At 45.2% G+C, this 15,289-nt stretch overlaps 1 protein-coding gene across 1 annotated transcript in view; it reads left to right on the top strand.

The window, feature by feature from the left end:
* SPATS2L (spermatogenesis associated serine rich 2 like) overlaps positions 1-15,289 on the top strand; it is a 46,698-nt gene that overhangs the window by 12,698 nt on the left and 18,711 nt on the right. The window contains 2 exon segments of the mRNA XM_083468676.1: positions 5,277-5,465; positions 8,333-8,468. Of these exon segments, the coding sequence (XP_083324802.1) occupies positions 5,277-5,465; positions 8,333-8,468 (325 nt within the window).

The raw sequence follows: 15,289 nt of genomic DNA, 5'->3' as shown, positions 1-15,289 counted from the left end.
ACCACTAGTTTTTGGATGAGGAAAACAAGAAAAAAAATATTCTGAATCCCAGAAGCCAGAACAGCAAGAGGGATGGCTGCGCAGTGAAAGCAGCAATCCCTCTTGCTGTTCTGGCTTCTGGGATAGCTGCGCAGCCTGCATTCACTCCATAAGATGCACTCACATTTCCCCTTACTTTTTAGGAGGGAAAAAGTGAGTCTTATAGAGCAAAAAATACGGTATTTTGCGTTTTTGTTTTTGCGACTATGTGGAACCCAGTTCAGCTACTGATTGATTGATTGTGTGACCGCAGTACATTGTTTATTGCTTTCATTTTATGGATCAACGATCTCGTTAAATAGTAAAATTCATGTTAAATTGCTGCTTTAGGGGTTGTTTTTAAAAGTCTGGAACGGATTAATCCATTTTGCATTACTTTCTGTGGGAAAGCATGCCTTGGTTTTAGAACGCTTTGGTTTTGGAATGGACTTCCGGAACGGATTAAATTTGGGAACCAGGGTACCACTGTAGATGTGGAGATTTTATCCTCCCACATCAGTCTTAACATCAAGAGAGGACATTTCTTCCCTTTCGCAGTACATACCTCTCCTGGGGCTTTTGTAGTATTTTACTCATCCTTGATTCTTAAGGAAGACTTCAAAGCTGCTGCCAATTTGGGGCTGACTTATGTCTTTCTGGGACGCGGGTGGTGCTGTGGGTTAAACCACAGAGCCTAGGATTTGCCGATCAGAAGGTCAGCGGTTCGAATCCCCGTGACGGGATGAGCTCCTGTTGCTTGGTCCCTGCTCCTGCCAACCTAGCAGTTTTAAAACACATTTCAAAGCACCACTTTGTGCAACATTCATTTATGCATTCATCCTTCCTTTTATTCAGGCAGAAACATTTTCAAAACAATTGCAAGACTAACTGGGAGATGGGGAGGTTGCTTGTGGTATCGCAAGCACAATTGCCTGACATGTTTATTGGTTTTAATTTAATCGTATATTTTATTGGTGTGGTTACCCCCCCCCTTTAATTACATTTTAATCCACTCTTTTGCTAAGGGGAGGTACATAAATTTAATTAATAACAGTAATGATTGCCTTAAATTAAAAAAAGAAAAAGAAATCAGACTGCTGCCTTGTGGACTTGCAGAACATTTTTTGTGTGTTATAGCTAAACCCTATGTAATAAAATCCTGCCTGAATGCAGCAAGGAAGCTTTCAAAGCGGTTTCATGATATACCGTGTTTTTCGCTCTATAAGATGCACTTTTCCCCTCCTAAAAAGTAATGCATTATGGAGCGAATGCAGGCGGGAGGCTCTGCTCAGTGCTCCCTTTAAAGAGCCGTGTGGAGTGTGTGTGTGGCTCTTCAGGGCTTTTCCCTGGCTGCCCTTCTCCCTCCTCGGGGAAAAGCCCCCAAGAGTCGCACACACACTCCGCTCGCTCTTTAAAGGGAGCGCGGCTCTTGGGGGAGCCTTAGCCTCGCGCAGCCTCTCCTGGGCAGGGGGATGAAGGCTGTGGACCATTGGGCTGAACTTCACTGCATGTAATGCTCTGAAGGAAAATGTAATGAAAATGATATATAGATGGTACATGACCCCAGTTAAATTGGCCAAAATATACCATTCGTCTGATAACAAATGTTGGAAATGTAAGGAAAATGAAGGAACATTCTTTCACCTCTGGTGGACTTGCCCTAGAGTGAAGGCCTTTTGGGAGATGATATACAACGAGCTGAAAAAGGTGTTTAAGTATACCTTTACCAAGAAACCAGAGGCCTTCCTCTTGGGCATTGTCGGCCAGAATGTGTTAAAGAAGGACAGAACATTTTTTATGTATGCAACAACGGCAGCAAGGATACTGATCGCCAAGAACTGGAAAACTCAAGATTTACCCACTCTGGAAGAATGGCAGATGCAGCTGATGGACTATATGCAATTAGCTGAGATGACTGGCAGAATCCGAGACCTGGGAGAAGAGAGGGTTGAAGAAGACTGGAAGAAATTTAAGATTTACTTACAAAGTACTGTAATTTGGCTGAATGTTAACAAGGATGTCAGAGTAGAAATAATTGTCTACCACTAAACTAGATTTGAGTTCAACTATAAGGGAAATAAGGAAAGTATATATTTCTTTTAAGAGAAAGGAAGAGACTGTACTTTAATGATTGAATCTAAGACTATGAACAAAATGATAATTTGCTTGGAAACAATTTCATAATGATGCAAGTGGGTGCGGGAGACGTGAGGGAGTCCAAAGTAGTAATGAAAAGATGTTAAATAATCAACGTTGTTTTATTAAATATGCATCTGTATTGAAAAACCTTAATAAAAATTTATATATATATAAAAAAGAAGGCTCCCCTTGCCCAGGAGAGGCTGTGCGCGGCTATCCCATAAGCCAGGACAGCCAGCAGGATCGCTGCACTGCGATCCCGCTGGCTGTCCTGGCTTCTGGGATTCAGAATATTTTTTTCCCTTGTTTTCCTCTTCCAAAAAACTAGGTGCGTCTTATGGTCTGGTGCGTCTTATAGAGCGAAAAATACGGTGTATCTGTCTTGAGAGCTAATGAAGTAATTCTGTTCAGTTAGAATAGCTTAGATTTTGACTACCTTTGACCTCTTGCTGGTGGGCGCATCTTTATATAGAAAAGCCACATAGAGATATGTGGTGGGCATTGCCTAGAAGCGCCTGAAGTTTTTCCGAAATCACCTTTCGTTATAGAGTGGTGGTTGTGGTGTTTCTCGCGAAAGGCAGTTGGCAATTTCCCCAACTCCTAGCTGACCTTTCAAAGTAGCTTTTTAATAAGAAAGGGATTCTAGCTTCAGGGTGAGCTCCCCCACCCCCTCTTTAGGGGGTTTGAAAATATCGAGATAAAACAGCCACTGCTTGGGATGTGGCAGCTTGGGATTCAGAGTAGACTCTTTGAGCTCATCCCATTATCGGCAGGCCTGATAAAACACTCAGCCCTTAATACAGTGAATGGAGAGCTACATCTCAGATAGTGTTTCAGCTCTGTGTGAAAGAGATTCTAAAGGGTACTGTTCTGGTGCTTGAGACACCGGCAATTGATTTCTCATTAAGATGTTTGTAACACTGGCAGTACCTCTGGTGCCCTCGAGTTTTAAGTTTTGTTAGCGAACACAATTTTCCATGTGTCACAAAGTTTGCTGAGAAGTCTTTACAACAAAACAAAACACACACACAAAAACACAATAAAAGCAAAATATATCAAAAAATAGAGCATTAACTTAGGCTCTTGAAGTTGTGAGGATCGTGGGAGAAATTGTTGGATTTAACCTAAGAAAGTTATTTTGATCTACCTTACAGGGTTCCTTGATCTACTTTTCAAGGTGGTTAGTTTATTTCATGTATTTATTAAAACATACCCCACTCCTCCTCATTCCTAAAGCACGACTCAGAACAGCTTACTAAAATTTAAAATCGCAATTTCAGTTTTTTAAAAAATATATATATATAAAAGAAACATTACAACAAGGTAAAGTACGTGGAGCACTTTGAACATTTGAAAGCACATTCTAAATGCCAAGAATTAAACAAATGGAAACTACACAATGTGTCAGGGAGGGATTTAGGCTGCATTCACACGACAGTTTATTCTGTTTTCCCAGTGTTTCTCTAACAATTAACTTCTGCATTATGTTTGAATGCTCTTCCAATATAGTAGACTATTGCTCAAGTTTAGCACCCCTTTTCTTTGCAAACTGAAAAGTTCTGTTTGCAAATAACATGGAAATGAGCACTATACATGCACTATATTTCCAGAAGTGCCTTGTATATCATATGAAAGCTCAATGTGAACAGTAAGAGGGAAACTAACAGGGAAATGTCGTGAAAACAGGGAAAACTGCCTTGGAAAGCTTAGACACCCCTGCTGTCGAAAAGCGGCCTCTCCCTGTATCTGGTTCTAATGAATCTTGGTGCATCCTATCATGCCAACAGGCCACCTCCATTCAGCATCGTTGACTGACGTAGGGAGATGTTTGAAAGCCCATGGTGATATTCTGTCATGATGAGATACATCTCACTAGAACAGGGATTGCCAAACTTCTTGGGATTCTGAGAGAGTGCTGGAGATCCCAGGCACAAAATAAGTGCTGGGGTGTGTGTGGCACAACATAATATGGCTGCAATGGGGAAGATGGCATAACACCAAATTGGATAAGCTGCAGTGCCTGGCAACCTTATGCTCACCATGGGAAGTCAACTATGTCCTGCTGGTCCTGACTGTGGAGATCACACAATATTGATTGTACAGTGGTACCTCGGTTTAAGGGACACGGGTGGCGCTGTGGGTTAAACCACAGAGCCTAGGACTTACTGATCAGAAGGTCAGCGGTTCGAATCCCCGCAACGGGGTGAGCTCCCGTTGCTCGGTCCCAGCTCCTGCCAACCTGCCAGTTCGAAAGCACGTCAAAGTGCAAGTAGATAAATAAGTACCGCTCCAGCAGGAAAGTAAACGGCGTTTCCGTGCGCTGCTCTGGTTCGCCAGAAGTGGCTTAGTCATGCTGGCCACATGACCCGGAAGCTGTACGCCGGCTCCCTTGGCCAATAAAGCGAGATGAGCGCCGCAACCCCAGAGTCGGCCACGACTGGACCTAATGGTCAGGGGTCCCTTTACCTTTACCTTACCTCAGTTTAAGAACGATTCAGTTTACAAACTCCGCAAAACTGGAAATAGTGTCCCGGTTTGAGAACTTTATCTCGGTCTAAGAATAGAATCCGAATGGTGTAAGGTCACCGGCAGCGGGAGGCCTCATTAGGGAAAGCGAGCCTCGGCTTAAGAACAGTTTTGGTTTAAGAACGGACTTCAGGAATGGATTAAGTTCATAAACCAAGATACCACTGTACACACACACTGTTGCTGTCTAATAGCAGAGAGGGAAAACATACAAGGTGATCACACCACACCGCCTCTGAGTTCACAGAAATTACTTAGCACCTTTCCCCCCATAACTTGAATCTAGGAGGACTAGAGACTTACTTACTTTCAACAAAAGCTCCAACTCTGAGGCACCTGCCCAGTAAAAGTCTTTATGGGCATCATGCGGCCCCGGGGGCACTGGGTTGGTGACCCCAGCACCAGAAGTTGTAAGAGAGTATGGGAAAAGTAAGCAGGAGGATGACATTTGTAATCATGGACCTTTTATAATTCCTCTCCTCTGTACCTTTAGAATTTTCCCCCCACGAGAAAGAGCCTCTGATTTCTCACATGAACCAATACAAGAAACTCCGCCATTGATCTTCCAACTTGTTGTTTTTGGGTTTTTGCAGACCAAAAAAGCATACCTATAGAAGCAGGACGAAAATATGCAAATAGCGCACAGCTGCCTGATCCTTTCCAGTCCTCCCACCCATCTCAGTGCAGTGTTGGTAGGCCGAAGGCAAAGACATCCGTGGTTAAGCCGTCTGTCCCCACAGCCCATCTTGAAATAAAACCAGAGGATTCAGTCAAGAAAAGAGGTACAAGAGATTTGTTTGCTCTGAAGTGCAACCCAGTGCATTTTTTTTTCTTACTTCCAAAGCTTTTATTAACCTTACCAAAAATTCTGTGTAGCCATTTAGTAATCTTTAAAAGAAGCATCGTATGTCAATGCTGTTTTTGTCTTCTCTGTAAAGTAGGAGTGGGGAACCTCTGGCCCTCCAGATGTGGTTAGTGTTAAATTGTGGGTGAACGTATCAGACGACACAGCGATTCTTCAACAGCTCTTGTTTATTCACAGGCCAGGACAGAACTGAACTGAAGGGCTCAGTCAGCCTGCTTATATAGAGCTCCAGTACAACGTAACTGTAACAATTTTCTAAAACTATCCAATCACTGAACATCACTTTCGATCCCTTATTTGCATAACTATCTACAGTATCCCCCTGCTGGCCCAGGGTGAGAACTTCAGTACATAACACCTAGACTACATCTCAAAACATCCTGATCCCTGGCCATGCTGACATGCACTCCAACATGCCCCAGGGTAAAACTGGGACGCATGTCGTTTGGGACCGTGTTCCTGCGCAGGGGTGTAGCATTGGGAGGCTGCCAGGACGATCGCCCTGGGCACATTTTTGGGGGGGAGGCGCTGCTAACGCCGCCCTCCCCAAGTCAGCCCTGCGCCGCTTGCGAGGCTGGAATCTGATCAGACCCCAGCCTTGCAAAACAGCACAGGACCCTGTGTCACTTTGCAAGGCTGGGACCATTCCAGCCTTGCAAAGTGGCTCAGGGATGCTGTCGCTCAAGTGGCAACAAGGGCTGGGTTGGTGTGCAGCGGGCTTCATTCACCCTCCTGGTATGCACACATGTGCTCCCTGGGCGCCATGACAACGTGCTCCGCCGCTGCTCCTGCGTGAGCACATGCGTCTTTCAGGGCTGTGAGCTCATGGGAGCCAGGACAAGAGCACAACCCCCCCCAAACGGGATGTTCCACTTAAATCGGGACAGTTGAGGCTCCTGACTGGGTGTAATGAGATTTGGGGTCCAGCGATAACTAGAGAGCCACAAGTTCCCCAGAACTTCCTTAAGGCAGCTCAAGTGTCCTTGGTGATTAACCAATTCCAACTTCATTCCGCCTCTTTATCCATGAAGACCACCATTTTCACGGCTCAGACAAAAATGTATGTAACGAACTGTCTTTTCGCTCTAGTATTTCATGGAACGTATCAAGTGCAAATAAACTGTGAGATGCAAGCAAGGTTTGTTCTTTGCTTACTGCTCATGGTTGTTTGGAGTGGTAGGGGAACCCATGAGTCCATGTTCTGATGTAGTATTAGGCCAAACCATGGTTTCGCTTGCAGCAGCTCAGTGGGAGATGAGAAGGGGCAAAGCACCTGTGATTTCAGCAGCATGGTGGTGCACACATATGAAACTATAGCTTCGTTTGGCTGTGGTTTAAAGTGATGTGATATGTAGTGATCAGGTGGGATTGCTATGAGGAATTGTAACAAATATAGAGTAAGCCATCTGTGTCAGCAATGAAAGCATTGCGTTGACTGGGTTTAAACTATTTTGATATGATTCTTGATCAATCCACACCTCTGCATCCCTGTTCCATTTCTCGACCAGTCACGTACAGTGCCAGTTGTCCTGGGCCATAAAGATAGTGGGCAAGTTTCTTTGATGTATCTTTTCTGATATGTTAATCTTAGGATGTTAATCTTAGGGGCAGGAAACAGATCTCACATGAAGGTGATAATGATCGCTGTCCCCCTGGCCATCCTTCTTATCATGTACCGTATTTTTTGCTCTATAAGACTCATTTTTCCCCTCCTAAAAAGTAAGGGGAAATGTGTGTGTGTCTCATGGAGCGAATGCAGGCTGCGCAGCTATCCCAGAAGCCAGAACAGCAAGAGGGATTGCTGCTTTCGCTGCATAGCGATCCGTCTTGCTGTTCTCGCTTCTGAGATTCAGAATATTTTTTTTCTTGTTTTCCTCCTCCAAAAACTAGGTGCGTCTTGTGGTCTGGTGCGTCTTATAGAACGAAAAATACGGTATATTGCTTGTTTATCACCTCCGGGGTTGCCAAATGAACTCCTTTGTAGTTCTGTTCTTTGTTTACCCCGTATTTAATTAGTTTTGGTAGTTTAACTTTGTCCCCACATGGGTTTCTTGAAATGCTCAGAAGAAATCTGATTGGTTCTTACGAACGCTCTGTAAAAAGTTCTTTTGTGAATAAAACTACCTGGGCCGAGGGATAGAGACAGAGAGAGACTATTATACGCACCCTTCCCAGAGCCTTGCTGGTTCAAGCCTCTGTGTGTATTCTTATTAATCAGAGTTCATTCCTTCATTTACTTTGGGAATGCGTTACAGATAGGTAGCCGTGTTGGTCTGCCATAGTCAAAATAAAAAATTTCCTTCAAGTAGCCCTTAAAGACCAACTAAGTTAGTTCTTGGTATGAGCTTTCGTGTGCATGCACACTTCTTCAGATACACAGTGTGTATCTGAAGAATACACAGTGTGTAAGAACTAACTTAGTTGGTCTTTAAGGTGCTACTGGAAGGAATTTTTTTATTTTGGGAACGCCTCAGTGATAATCAGGCCAGTATGGCATAATATGAGGGTGAGAGAGAGTTCTCTATCTCTGCCTTCTTCTATCCTCCTCCACAAGTTGAAGGATTACAGTGTGCAGCAGGGAAGCCCTGTCTATTTCATAATAGAATTGCCATTTTGCAAATGACGGTTTCTTTACAAGGGGGTGTTGTCCTGCTTGCACAAAGCGCTCGTTGGCGCTACGTCAAATTGCAGCCCAACACATCTGCTGCTGCTTAGTGAAATTTTTCTTACTTCCAGATTAAATTTGACATCAGAAGGATAGCTGACGTTTGTTTGCTGTTACAGGTCCGAACATTGAAAAATCTGTAAAAGATCTTCAGCGGTGCACTGTTTCGCTGACAAGATACCGCATGATGATTAAAGAGGAGGTGGATAATTCTGTGAAGAAGATTAAAGCCGCCTTTGCAGAACTACATAGCTGGTAAGTAGGCGAAGGACAAGGAAGTCAGGTGAGATCTTTCAGAAGTCCATTCCGTTAGAGGACCATTCCAGTCTCACTGGACTTACTCCACACAAAAAATAAGAGCACTTGAGACCTTGGCACATTTTATGTTCTTTGGTTGCTGGTCTCAGAGGTAAGAATTGCAAGGACCTATTAACCAAGATTTTACCTAAGCAGGTGACTGCAGCTCAGTTATTTTTCATGCCACATTGGGGGAAAGGCAGCTCTGTCAATATAAATTTTGTTCTTGTTATTTCTGAAATGTTTTCCTGTAGCACAGCAACAACAAAACAAAATTGGGATCCCATCCAAACCTGTACCAAAGTTTTGCAACAAAGCAGATGTACAATGCAAAATCTTGGCGCAGATTTGGAGTTGGCCCCAGATTATGGGGTTCATAGTTAATGAAGCCGTGAAAAGCATTTGGGGAGATAAACCACATAGGGGGGTGGGGAAATGATTCTGCCCTCTTTTCCCCTTTTGCTGCCAAAATCAGATCGCGCCCATTCTTTCTATATAACTCGGACAGTTCTGTTTTATAAACATGTAACTTTGACTGTCCTGTCTAACCTGATGCGCAAATAATTTTTCTTCTGAACCTTACCCCTTGCCATTGTGCAGGGGCGAAACTAGTCTTTATTTCACCCGGGTCAGAGACCCAGTTTGGCACGCACCCCCACATTTGCATACAGACACACACAGGTTGGGCGCCTCATTGGCACCCCAATGGAGGTTTCCCCCAGGGCAAAAAACCTGGCTAGCCCCCCCCCCCCCACGTAGGGGATTCGAACCGCCGACCTTCTGATCGGCAAGTCCTAGGCTCTGTGGTTTAACCCACAGCGCCACCCGCATCCCTATTTGTATCATACATGACTTTTAATTTAGTTTATCTGTATTTCAGCTTGTTCAGTTGCTTTTAGATTTATTTATTTTTGTATAAAACAACTAGCAAATGAGAATGATGATGATGATGCTTCTCTTGAGGGAGATCAAGAGCAGTTGGAGGGGGGGGGGCTGCAGTGTTTTTTTAGCAAAGCAGTACGTACAGAGAATGGGAGCTGCTGAATCCTTTCTCACTCCAGCCATTTTTACAAGGTTGCAGACTCCCGCAGCTGCTTTTGATTATAGAAATGTTCCAGGCGAAGAAACACACACACACACAACGGCCTGCTATCTAGTTTCATCTTTAGCAGCCAAGGGCACAAGGCCAAGGATAGCAGCTCCAACAGGAAGTCTTCTATCTATGCCTGACTTTCTAATTCTCACCATGCTCCTGATAGGAGGACACTGATTCTGAATGGGCAGATTCCCACTGCTGCCTCCCTCCTCTTCCCTGCTCCAAATAGTCACCTAATCAACAAATGATGCTCTTCCTGTCCTTTTAGCTTACAGTACATGTGGGACACGGGTGGTGCTGTGGGTTAAACCACAGAGCCTAGGACTTGCTGATCAGAAGGTTGGCGGTTCGAATCCATGCAACGGGGTGAGCTCCCGTTGCTTGGTCCCTGCTCCTGCCAACCTAGCAGTTCGAAAGCACGTCATGTGCAAGTGGATAAATAGGCAAGTAGATAAATAGGGACCGCTCCGGCGGGAAGGTAAACGGCGTTTCCGTGCGCTGCTCTGGTTCGCCAGAAGCGGCTTAGTCATGCTGGCCACATGACCCTGAAGCTGTACGCCGGCTCCCTTGGCCAATAAAGCGAGATGAGCGCCGCAAGCCCAGAGTCGGTCATGACTGGATCTAATGGTCAGGGGTCCCTTTACCTTTACCTTACATGTGTAGAACAGTTGGGTGGCATGTACTGCAGTAATAAAACAGAAGATAGGGAGGACTTATTTCCTAGCTTTAAAGGAGCCAGATATATTTTTTTAAAAAAAGAGAGAGAGAAAATGTTGTCTAAATATAAAAGCGGGCCAGGATGGGATACACACGTGTGTGTACACACACACACATATTTGCATGCAGTAGAGTTTTCACCGCACCTGCAAAACGGAAGCCGTCCCTCTGCTGTCACTGGATGATTGCATACAGATGTGATGCAGCTGTTTGCTCTGCTGACTAGTAGGACCCTCAGCGACTCGGTCCGAAGGACCAAGTGCATTGTGTTTATCAGTGAAAAGCCTCTTTGTAGCATGGTTTGTGTGGCACAGCAGGGCTGCAGCGGGAAGAAGACATCAACCCTGCGGGGAGAGCAGGGGATCCAAGAGATCCATTGCATGATCTGGAGTGGTCACATTGGACACAGCAGGGCTTAGTTTCTGAGTTAGCACAGCCCTGAGCTCACCTGCCCAGTACCTTTCAGGTAAGCCGCAGCAACACAGGAATCAGGAAGAGAGTTCCACCCCAAATGACTGCTTTGCTACCGATGAAAAGTAAACACCTGTTCCTAGGACCGTTTGGTCTGTCGTTTGCCAGCGTTGCAAAGCAAACTGTGGGAAAGAAATTACCTAGACGTCATTGTGTCATGTGCGGAGCTGACTGGAGAAACAGCTCGCCTCCTTTTGCCTCTCAACGTTCCCATGCGCCAAATGGCTTAGGCCAAGCATTAAGTTCAGTGCATTTAAATATTTGGAAATGTGCAGGTAGTACTTTCAGAGCTTCCCCAGATGCTTTCAAGAAATTGGTTCCAGAGTAACACAGCGGGTGCAGGAGGGAGGCAGAGAGAGGAGTAATTCCAGACGTTATTACCAGTCCTAAGAAAACTTACATAGAATGAACCCATGAGCAATAAAAAGCAGGAAGTGGGTGGAAAGCCAAAGTCAGCACTGATAGAATTATTTTACTTACATACAAGAGGCGAGGGGTGTGGCATTAGCTGTATAAACACCAGAACAGCTTAGTTCTGCTGGGTAAGGAAAATGGAGTGGCTAATGTTTGCTTTCAGTTCAACATTGTGTTCAGGCTCTGTCTATATTAATACCACATAGTGTCAGAGCGAAGACTAACTGGGCCATCAACAAACTTTGCAACAAACAAACATACAAGGGGAATGCTTCAAGCCTGATTCGGCCTCTTGAGACACTTCTTGCTGTTTCTGATAGGGCAGAGGTCTGCAGTTGAGAAGTCATGTCTGTAAGAAACTAATTATGAGTTCAAGTCAGCTTCTACAGCACACAGCTGCAATCTTTGCTACCTCACACCCCACCCTCTGCTTCTACGTAAAGGGTAAAGGGGACCCCTGACCATTAGGTCCAGTCGCGGATGACTCGGGTTGCGACGCTCACCTTTCTTTATTGGCCAAGGGAGCCGGCGTACAGCTTCCTGGTCACGTGGCCAGAATGACTAAGCCGCTTCTGGCGAACCAGAGCAGCGCACGGAAACGCCGTTTACCTTGCCACCGGAGTGGTACCTATTTATCTACTTGCACATGACGTGCTTTCGAACTGCTACTTGCACTTCGATGTGCTTTCGAACTTCTAAGTTGGCAGGAGCAGGGACTGAGCAACGGGAGCTCACCCCATCGCCGGGATTCAAACCGCCGACCTTCTGATCGGCAAGTCCTAGGCTCTGTGGTTTGACCCACAGCGCCACCCGCGTCCCTGCTTCTAGGTAGCAGCATCTTTTGCAGAATTTGATTTCTAGCCCTCTGAATGCTGGCCTCTGAGTTTTTTCCAGACATTTTCCAGGCATCTACTCTGGATAAACAACCAATGATGGGTGAATACCCTTTTGTATGCTGCAGGCTTAGAACATTAAACTAAATCTTCCCAAAGTTCAGAGAGCTTGGGGAGAGCTCTGTGTAGGCAGCCTGCATTCCTTCATGCATCCAGGCTATGATCCTGCAAAACAAAAGTGTTCAGTATGTGTTTGGCCAGCAGTTGCAAAGGTTAGGGTGAATAAACCCACTTTGCAAAATGTTGGATCCAATTATTTTTATTACAGAATAGAGTTTTTTGTTACAGCGCGTTCAGGTATTTTAACTATATCCTACAGAGTTTACTCTTGGACTTTGGCCCAGTTGCTTTATATTATATCACATGTTTAAATCTCTCCCCACCCCCACCCCCCAGCAAGCTTAATTCTTGTATCAAGAATAAGAATGAAGCATAATCTGGTTTGTTATTCAAATCTTGTGCACAGTGGATATAGCTGAGGTAATAATGGAACAGTGTTGTATTCCAGAGCATGGCAAAAATTATGTAATTTAATGGCTATCCTCCTGGGGTCCTAGCTGAATAGAGAGCCCGCCTACATGTTTCCACCCAGCCAGGCAGTGGTTCTATTCATCAGTCATTTGACAAAGCTTCTAATCACTTTTCTAGATCTGCAATCATGCATATATTTGCATTAAGCACCCAGGTAATTATTTTGTCTCTTGTTATTCACATTCCATTGAAGAGATACAGAGCTCGTACAGTTGAAGTTCTTTTTGTCTCAAAAAATGAACAAAAGTAGTTTCACCGTATTTAGGGTTTGAGACGCCACTTGACAATCAACTAATCTCGTTCCCTAAAAAATATTTCCAGTTCTAAGCATTCATCTAAACATAAACAAATATTTTTATTAGTGCTTTACCCGAATTCCTTTTCTAAACTCCATGCAAATGCAGCAATTGTTGCAGCAGCAGTGAAAAGATCCTTTGGCCTTAACCTACAAATTTACATGTAGGGTGTGGGCCTTTTGTTGATGTTTCTATCAGCATTTCTGGAAGTTTCCCCCCCTTCATGTACTACATGCCTTATTTTTCGCTCTATAGGACGCACCGGACCATAGGAGGGGGAGAACAGGAAAAAAAATTCTCCCCCTCTCTGCTCAGCGCCCCTTCAGCGAAGCGGCAGGAGAAACGGAGCCCCTTCCATTTCTCCTCCCGCTTCGCTGAAGGGGCGCTGCGCAGAGAGGGAAAACTGTGCAGCGCCTCTCCAGCGAAGCGAAGGCTGGAGAGCAAGAAGGATCGGTGTGCATTGACCCCTCTCGCTCTCCAGGCTTCAGGCGGCTATCCGCAAGCCTTCGGAGCACGGCAGGAACTCCTGCTGCGCTCCGAAGGCTTGTGGATAGCTGCCTGAAGCCCCCCGAGCGCAGCGGGAGTTCCCTGCGTTCCGGGGGCTTCAGGCGGCCTCAGCAAAAGCAACGCGAAGCCTCTGGAGCGCGGGGGGAGCTCTTCCTCTGTGCTTCGGAGGCTTTGCATTGCTGTCGCTGAAGCCAAGGAACCTGCATTCGCTCCATAGGATGCACACACATTTCCCCTTCATTTTTGGAGGGGGGAAATTGTGTCCTATAGAGCGAAAAATATGGTAATCACTATGGCGTGGTGGTGCTGATGTTCCAAAGATTATCTGTGCAAGTGGATATGCTCCTTCCTTTCAGTTTGTTTTCATTTGTGTGGGTGCAGAAGCCAGCAGAACTCTAGAATGTAGAATTCCTACTAATAAAATTTCTCACTAGATGGGGTATTTGAAGCAGCAATGAAACGATTTATGTTGTTTACTCTAAAGCCCTTCAAGGCAGCCAACTTCCAGTAACACTGTGGGCCAAGTTCTCAGTATGGGGAGGGAGAGAGAGACATTTTTTTGGCCTTTTGGAAACAGCAAGAAGCCAGCCCGAATTAGCAATCGCCACACAAAACCTGGATCTTCTCTGAGATGATTTCATGCTGTCTTTAGAGACCTTCCCAAACATGCATTGGCTGCTTAATTTGCCAGTGGGCAAGCACTCAACATACACTTCAGATTTCACAGTGCTGTCTCTTACTTCAAAGGACCCTGTAACTTTGCCTGTGAGAAGTAAATCAGGGCAAAGGCAGAGACACATATCTAAAGAGAATTCACAGCAGATTTTTCCTGACATTGCAATGCGTGTGACAGACACACAAATCACGGATTCCGTCATCGGTCCTGTCCCTTCTCACTATTTCCCTTTTCCTTCTGCCCTAATTTTTGCCCCCAGTTGTGCCACATGTACCTCTATCTGCTGATGTGTTCATCCTTTATCTTTTTAATAAATAAATAAACAGCAGCATTTAAACACTGTTGCAGAACTGATCCGGAGACTGAGCATTTAGGCGATTTCATGGGTGCAAACAGGTCAGTGCTACTCACGGCGAGCCCATGCTGCAAACTTGCAAAATCGTCCACCTCACCAGCAAACATTCCCACCCCACCCTCCCAAATCCAACAACCAGCTTGATGCTGGGGGGAAAGTTCCGATTGATTTTGTTAAGTTGCGGGTGAACATATCAGACAACACAGCAATTCTTCAAACAGCTCTTGTTTATTCACAGGCCAGAACAGAACTGAACTGAAGGGTTCAGCCAGCCTGCTTATATAGAGCTCCACTACAACGCAACAGTAACCACTTTCTGTAACTATCCAATCACTGAACGTCACTTTCAGTCCCTTATTTGCATATGTGGACCTGAGTGAAAACTATCTACAGTATCCCCCTGCTGGCCCAGGGTGAGAACTTCAGTACATAAAAGATTTGGTGAAAGTGCTTCCAAACTTTACCCACTACTGAACACTGGTATTATTTTACCCCACAAAAATGTGAGAATAGTTATTGGTCACTGTAAAAGCCTTGTTGTTGGTGGTGGTTGTTATTCTTGGCATCCGTCTGTCTCAAGAGACCGTGGAGTGTGCCTCCAGGGGTAAAGTCAAACCGCTGCGTTAACAGCATCGAAGTGACCCCCTCCAGGGGCGCAAGCCTGGACAGTGTGTTTGGAGGTCCTGGGCTAACCAGACAACAAGACCTCCCTCTTGGCCTCTCTGATGTGGCCCAAAGGAAAGCAGAGCAATATGTTTGGCACCAGCTTGGCTGCAGAAGTTGCCAGAAGGAGGCTACGAGGTGCCATCTATCCGTCTTAGAT

The sequence above is a fragment of the Podarcis liolepis genome, assembly GCF_965112155.1.
Source record: "Podarcis liolepis genome assembly, chromosome: 1".
NCBI lineage: Eukaryota > Metazoa > Chordata > Lepidosauria > Squamata > Lacertidae > Podarcis > Podarcis liolepis.
This window is presented reverse-complemented; position numbering and strand designations above follow the sequence as displayed.